Source organism: Theropithecus gelada, unplaced genomic scaffold (assembly GCF_003255815.1).
Source record: "Theropithecus gelada isolate Dixy unplaced genomic scaffold, Tgel_1.0 HiC_scaffold_827, whole genome shotgun sequence".
Classification (NCBI taxonomy): Eukaryota; Metazoa; Chordata; class Mammalia; order Primates; family Cercopithecidae; genus Theropithecus; species Theropithecus gelada.
In genome coordinates, this window is record NW_020265008.1 from 1 (window position 1) to 8,227 (window position 8,227).

The 8,227-nt window shown below is 39.8% G+C and overlaps 1 protein-coding gene across 1 annotated transcript; it reads left to right on the forward strand.

The window, feature by feature from the left end:
* Positions 1-96: 96 nt before the first annotated feature.
* Positions 97-7,823, forward strand: LOC112618031 (maltase-glucoamylase, intestinal-like; the record flags this gene model as incomplete). The annotated part of the gene is made up of 8 exons (XM_025374647.1): positions 97-221; positions 813-901; positions 2,899-2,948; positions 3,361-3,528; positions 4,994-5,146; positions 5,484-5,684; positions 7,466-7,620; positions 7,733-7,823. Coding segments are annotated over 8 exons (1,032 nt in total), but the record flags the coding sequence as incomplete, so codon positions are not given.
* Between the last annotated feature and the right edge of the window lie 404 nt (positions 7,824-8,227).

Consider the following 8,227-nt stretch of genomic DNA (forward strand, 5'->3'; position numbering starts at 1 on the left):
AAGTTCAGAGGGGAGGATGAGATGTCTGGCAGGATGCGTTGTTCAGGAAGGGTTCTTTCCTCTCCTTCATCATCTCTTACCTTCTTCTGCCCACAGGGTGTGGATATGAACGCAAGAGGAGAGTGGAAGACCTTGCCAGCCCCTCTTGACCACATTAATCTTCATGTCCGTGGGGGCTACATCCTGCCCTGGCAAGAGCCTGCACTGAACACCCACTTAAGGTGAATGACAGGACTCAGGTTTTCCTTTACAGGTCAGTTAGCTCAACAATGTGTAATGAAGTCCACCAAAACGTAAGCATCACTCTCAAGCCCACATGCAATTTTACTCAACACTTGTTTTTCTTTGTGCTTGTTTGTATGTTAATCTTTTTCAGACTCGATACTCTGACGAATTATTAATAACTCTTTGAAGTCTAAGGGAGTGAGATGATAGGTCTAAGAACGTCATTTTTAATCTCACATCTGAGATGGAAGTCAATATAGGAGCAGCCACAATTGACAACAGCTTTGCAGAAGCTGCTGTTTTAGAACCGTGTCCAATGGATTTTGAAAGACTGTAGTTCATGTCCTTCCTTAAACCCTTTGAATTGCTTTTCAAAACACGCTAACAGCCAGGTGATCAACCTCATTTGTTTGCCAGGACTGTTGCAATTGTAGTACCAGAAGTCTCCCCTCTTGGGATACTTCTCATTTCTGAGAATCATCTGCTGCTAGTATCTTTTCCAGTTTGAAATCTGATGGAAATATTCTCAACTCCGTTGGCAAAATTCTCTGACTCCTGTCTTGTCTCTTGAATCTTGTTCCCCACAGTCGAAAGAACCCTCTTGGTCTTATCATTGCCCTAGATGAGAACAAAGAAGCGAAAGGAGAACTTTTCTGGGATGATGGGCAAACAAAGGGTGAGCGCTGTTACGATCATGTTGCTGTTTCCAAACCCGCACCTGTGACTTGTGGTCCTTCCCTCCTGCTGGTCGCTGAGCTGTGGGAGAAATCTCAGCAGGCACAGCAGCAAGAGTCACTGAATTGTTTTGTTTCTGGTCGCACCATTCAGGGATAGTGGTAGATGAACTGCAGACGAAAGAAATATACATGTGTACCTCTAACAATTCTCCCATTAGCCAGTGATATCTATAATAGGCTCTCATTTTATTGTCAGTGGGTTCTTAGATGAAAAGATTTCAAGACTGTTCCCTAATTCAATGTTAATGTCTTCCTCCCAAAATTCTTATGAGCAAACGTTGAGGATATAAAAATCATGCCCCTACCAGTGAGGCAGTGAGAATATACTGTTCCAGTGTGTACTCATCTAGCCATACATTTTAGCCTATTTGTGGCTCCCAGTTTAGGAAATAGATTCCCTTGAAGCATATGCCTTGGAAGCCCTCAGAAGGGAATCTTTACAATGTTCCAGTAGGAAGGAGAAGGAAAAACAATGGCTTGGCCTTGGAGATGCTTGTCCATCTAATCCAATATGTAGATTCAAAATTATTCATTTATTTAGTTGTAAAATATTTAGTTGGCAAATAAAGATTGAATATACTTAAGGTGGACAATATGAGGATTTAATATACGTAGGCATAGCATAGTGATTACCACAGCTATTTTAATGAACACATTCATCACCACCAATACTGCAGACTGGATCCCCAGACCTTATTCATCTACTAACTGAACGTTTGTACCCTTGACCATCATCTCCCCATTTTCCATGGCCGCAGGCTGTGAGAACAACTGTTGTAGGCTCTGCTTCTAAGAGATGAACTTTTTTAGATTCCACATAGAGGTGAGACCATGCAGTATTTGACTTTCTGTCTCTGGCTTATTTCACTTGGTATAATGTCCTCCAGAGTCATTCATGCTGTTGCAAATGGCAGAATGTTGTACTTTCTTTGTCTGAAAAATATTCTAGTGTATATATGTCCCAAAATATGTTTATCTATTCATCCACCAATAGACACTTAGGTTGTTTTCTTATCTTGGCTACTGTGAGGAAAGAAATTAAAAACTTAAATGTAAGGGCTAAAATTGTAAAGCTCCTAGAAGAAAACATAGAAAAAACCTCCTTGACGTAGTCTTGGCGGTTACTTTTTGGATATGACACCAAAAGCAAAGGCAAAATGCCAAAAAGGCAACAAGCATGACTACATCAAACTAAGAGGCTCCTGCACAGCAAAAGAAACAATCAACAAAGTGAAAAGGCAAACTACAGAACGGATAAAAATCTTTGCAAACCATATATCTCAGAAGAGATTAATATAAAAAATATGGAACTCATGCAACTGCAAAAGATCCAATGACCCAATTACAAACTGGGTGAAGGACCTGAGCAGATGTTTTCCCAAGGAAGACATACAAGTGGCTAACTGGTATGTGAAAAGATGCTCAACATCAGGAAATGACAGAAATTGCAAATCAAAAATCACAGTGAGATATCCCCTCACACCTGTTAGCATGGAAGTCGTAAAAAAGGTAAGAGATAAGTGCCGGCGAGGGTGTGGAGAAAATGGAATATTTTAGACTCTTGGTGGGAATGTAAATTATTACAGCTGTTATGCAAAATAGTATGGAGGTTCCTCAAAAAATTAAGAACAGATCTTCCCTGCAATCCCATGAAATCCCGCTTCTGGGTGTATATCCAGAGTACAGGAAAGCAGTATCTCTAAGAGATATACTCACTCCTCCCATATTCATTACAGCATGATTTGCAACAGCCAAGATATGGAAACATTCTAAGTGTACCTTCATGAATGAATACAATGGAATATTATTCATCCATAAGGAAATGGAAATACTGCCATTTGTGACATCAGGATGTAACTGAAAAGAGTGGTGGTGTGAAATCTGTTTTTCTGTGGTGGACAAGCTGGAATCTGACTTGACTTTCTTTCACTTGCAGATACTGTGGCCAATAAAGTGTATCTTTTATGTGAGTTTTCTGTTACTCAAGTGAGTATCATATTTTTCTGAATCTTAGGTGTGGGCTTTGGACTGACCATTAGCACATCTGTGCTTGTGTATATTGTATATGTGTGATTATATTTGTAACTTTCTATGCATTATTGGCTATGAGTGAGCACATTTCTATTTATGATTTCATCAGAGTTTTCAAAAGAAGGCATTAATATAGCAAATAGCATTTGTAAATACAGTTTAAAAATATCTGTGTGTTTTTATGATTGTTTTAAATTAGAAAATTATTAAAATAATTTTGTACTTCTTGAGCACACACTAGTAGAGAAAGCAGAGAGGCATCCAGGGCAGTGGGGGTGTCCGGTCTGCAATGGAATATTTGAGTGACTTGAGAATCTGTGTATTGCAGGCATACCTTTATGCATAATTGGACTTAATTGTTTTGCAGAACCGCTTGGAGGTGAATATTTCACAATCAACCTACAAGGACCCCAATAATTTGGCATTTAATGAGATTAAAATTCTTGGGACGGAGGAACCTAGCAATGTTACAGTGAAACACAATGGTGTCCCAAGTCAGACTTCTCCTACAGTCACTTATGATTCTAACCTGAAGGTAAAAGCCCATTTTGTTGAGATGGTGTATTGAGAATTCTCCATAGTATCATGGTGTTCCTTTATGCCAAGGTTGCATGGGTTCTTGAAGGAATAGAGCAACCATGAGGCCTGTTTTTTGGAAGTTAGAGGACTGGGAATAAAATGAGGTGGCAAGAGCTAGAATGAGTTGGGTGTTTACCTTATTCCCTTCTCTGCCTCCCAATGTTCTTCTCTCTCTAACTGATTTCACTTCCTTTTCCCTCAAATACAATTATAATTACAATGAGGCACAAGAAGAGCAAAATTAGGAAAGTGGGGAACAGCCTTATATTATTAGCCTGTGAAAATTATATGACTGGAACAGCATAGATAAGATTCAGTTTTGAAAAAGAGACCAGTTTGCATAGGAAACTTGTGGTCAGATTTTGGAGGGTCTTAGTTACCAACTTGATTTAATTGTCAAAGGGCCTCACGTTGATCCTTGAATGAAGGCTGTGCTACTGTGTGTGAGCATTGCTGGGAGTGGGAGTGGGTTTTGGGGACTAGTTGAACTGGGAAGTACAAGATCATTTAGACTGGGAGGAGACTGGGAGAAGGATGATAATTTTAGAATGGGATTTTATTATTCCAGACAAGTGAGAACTTGGGAAATGCTGTTTAAAGAAATGTCAAAGATAAGAAAAGTATATAGAAAAATATTAAACATTTGAATGAATGGTAATCAAGGAAGGTTTCAAAATTGGAGTCTTTGGGGTTACAGAAACGAAGAGGCTAGGGTGTTAGAAATGGAAAGAAATACATGATTTTTTTCAGCCTCTCAATTTTGCTGTTGCTAAAATTGAAACCCAAATAAATGAAACAGAATACCCGACTCACCCTGATGTGATTATTATGCATTGTATGCCTGAATCAACATGTTTCATATAACCCATAAATATGTATACCTACTATATCCATTAAAATTAAAAATTAAAGAAATCATTTGTTCAATGTTGTATAGAAATGTGGACATGATAACCAGATCATATGATTCTTAATGCTGTGTTCTTTATACCACTCCACGCCAATGGGGGATATGGGTTTGGGGACTGGAGAGCAAGGGGATCAGCTCACTTTTTGGGTGACACCATGTGTCATGCTAAAGAGGAAGTGCAGAAGAGAGCCTTCCTGACAAGACACAGAGGGCTAAGAGGAGTCAGGGCAGAAAAGAATAAGGGGTGATAATGACGAGTTTTATTTGACCACATTGTTTTCTTTATTCTATGTACAAAGATTCTGCTAGAGAGGAGACATTTGCCCTGTTGCTGCTAATTAGATTCCCCCAATGTGCGGTTCTCTTCTTATCAGCTAAAGTCATGTGTTGGTTGGATGGTTGAATGTCTGGTCAAATTTCTATTTTCTTTCTTAAAAAAAAAAAAAGCCTCAGATCTTGCAAGGCCTATCTCCTACAGATGAATTTCCTTGTGATTTCTGCATTCCTACAGGTTGCCATTATCACAGACATCAATCTTCTCCTGGGAGAAGCCTACACAGTGGAGTGGAGCATAAAGATAAGGGATGATGAAAAAATAGACTGTTACCCTGATGAGAATGACGCTTCTGCAGAAAACTGTGCTGCCCGTGGCTGCATCTGGGAGGTAACCATGCTGCTGGGGTTCATGTGCATGGAAATCTCCACACCTAATGTATAGTTTCTTAAGCACAGCAGTAGTACTTACATAACTACCTAAAATCCATAGAAAGTACTTCCTAAGGGACATGATCTGGATGTGATGAGTAGGTGGGGACATGTGTGAAACTTTTTAAAATGAATATTTTGCTTGGAGACCAGGAATTTAAATTTATGTTATTGCCAAGTGATCAGTGATGGGCTGGTTTTATTGTGGTATAAAATGATGTTTCTACCCCTGTTTAGGTTAGAGAACTTTCAGACCACATGCTGTGCTGATCTATGACTTTACCCTTACTTTTCAGGCATCCAATTCTTCTGGAGTCCCTTTTTGCTATTTTGTCAACGATCTATACTCTGTCAGTAATGTTCAATATAATTCACATGGGGCCACAGCTGATATCTCCTTAAAGTCTTCCGTGTATGCCAATGCCTTCCCTTCCACACCCGTGAACCCCCTTCGCCTGGATGTCACTTACCATAAGAATGAAATGCTGCAGTTCAAGGTAAACACAGTACATGCATCAGGTAGTGATTAGACCCTTTTCAGTTCCATTACCTTTTATTGGTCCGAGTCACAGAACCCTAAAATAAGTTAATCATGCTACAATAGACTAGATCATTATCCAGAAAGCACTGAGAAATCATTGAGGGAACAATGAGACCTGCCCTGATTTTCATTTGGAAAAGATTACTGTGGCTACTGTTAGGAAAATGGCTGGGAGAGAAAGAGCGGGTATGGAGAGACAAGTTGGGAGGCTGCCAGTTAGGCAAGTCAGTTGAGGGATTAGGTTTGAACTAGACACTGGAATGCAGGTGGAGAAGAGTGGACCTGTCTGAGGTTGAGAAAGTTGGGTGACAGGATATAGTGCTCTATTGCAAGCAGGTGACAATGAAGAGGGAAAACCAAGAATGAAGACCATGTTTCTAGCTTGCGTCTTAATATGGATGGTGCTGACATTAACTGGAATAGGAATACTGAAAAGGTTTGTGCTTGATCAATGTCAGATGATATGTTCATTTTGGGATACTGAATTTGAGATTTCTATAAAATAGCCACCAATGTGCAGTGATTTCATTTCTTTCCAGGATTTAATTGCATTTAAGGACTAGGGATGGACTAGAGATTAGGTCTGTTTTTCTATTAAATTAAGCTTCTCAAGGACAGGAATGTGCCCTTTCCTCTTTCTGCTTCTGAAGTCTAATACAGAGCCTGGCAGATAGTTAGCACTGTAATGTTACTGACACAGTAAGTGAAAGTGATCAGGACATTGTCACATTGCCTGAGAGGTTCTTTATAATATGACATCAACCTGAATTCAGAGTTTTTGTACCTCCTCTAATGCAGGGATGATGCTGTAGTATGTTTGTACATCATAGCACTAGCATGTTGTAGGCTCCTAATGGGTTTGAAATGAATGAACCTCCTTGGAGTTTTAGCCTTAACCATTGCCTACTCTACCTCTTGATAATGCAGTAGCTTTTCCAAAATATTTGCCTCTTTCTGACCCACTTTAATTCTCTCTGCCTTTGTGGTTGTTATTCTTCAGCAGAATGACTTGATCTCCTTCCTTTGTTTGGTTAATAACTACCAAGCTGTTAATACTCTAGACTGTATTTCTCCCGTGACACCATCTCAGTCTCTCAGAAACAGTGTTAGGCATTTCCTTCCCTAGAATCTAACAGCACTTCTACATAGCTCTCCCTTAGCACACATCACCCAGGTGTTGTGAGCTGCTCTATTTCACTTCTCATTCGCATGTGAATTTTGTAAAGCCGTAGCACTTCCTTATTCAGCCCACATCCCTAGTGTCTTGTGCAGTGTCAGGCAGGGATGTAGTAGATACTCATGAGTCAGTTTAGATACCACCTTCAGCAAGGAGATTCTGATAGTTTTAATCAAATAGATTTCATTTTGGGGAGACAGGTTTTTTTTTTTTTCAATTCATAATGGTTTTAAGGTATTTTTATATACTCATATGCCCACAGAAAACAGCAAGTAACATATTCATAAATACCATACTGATTCCAGAATGATTTTCCACATTAGCACTAATGTCCCATTGAGTGTATTAATGTAACAGAGGCCTTAATAATGAGAAATGACAGAAAAAATGTTTAATCTGACATTGTTATTTGATATATTAATTAAATCTCAGATATAACCAACTTAAAGTAGACAGAAACATAGCATCTGAATTTTTTGTCCAAAAATAAAAAAGGTTCTGCTAAGGATATAGGTTTCAAGAGCACAATTCTTGCCTAAAATCGATTTCCTCTGGCCTAGATTTATGATCCCAACAACAATCGGTATGAAGTTCCAGTTCCTCTGAACGTACCCACGGTGCCATCCGGCACCCCTGAGGGTCAACTCTATGATGTCCTCATTAAGAAGAATCCATTTGGGATTGAAATTCGCCGCAGGAGTACAGGCACTATAATGTGAGTGGCTTCTAGTGTGACTCAGAGTTGATGTCTACCTGTGCCTTCGCTGCCAGGTCCATTGTCCTTGGATGTATATCCTGGTTCCAAACATCACATTGTCCACTTCCAGATCCATGGATGAGTTGTTTCCTTCAGACCTGTTCTCATGGGAAATCTTTAGCATTCTGGAAATAATTACTGAGGCAGTCGAGTGTGCCTGAGGATTCATCCAACAAATGTTTATGGGGTGCCCTGTCTAGAGGAGGTGCTGCTCCTTGTAGACAGCTGAGGGTTGTCTTCTCATGACAACCAATAATAAGTAAACATCACTTTGAGTGCTATGTAGAAAATGCGCTGAGGGGTGCAAGGGTGGAAGGCGGAGCTGGTGTGGAGTGGTCCCAGCTGTGATGGTGAGGCGTGCTTGGGTTTGTATTGTGGAGGACCGCTGAAAGGAGGCAGTGACAGTGGGAAACAGATGAATGAAGAATAACTCCTGGGCTTTTAGCGAGGATATCTATGGTATTTTAATCAAGTTGAGTTTCTGTTTTGTTTTGGAGATGAACAGGTTCTGGATAAAAATCAAGCATTCTGTTGTCCTTGAAAAGTCAGCTGCTGGAAGCAGAGA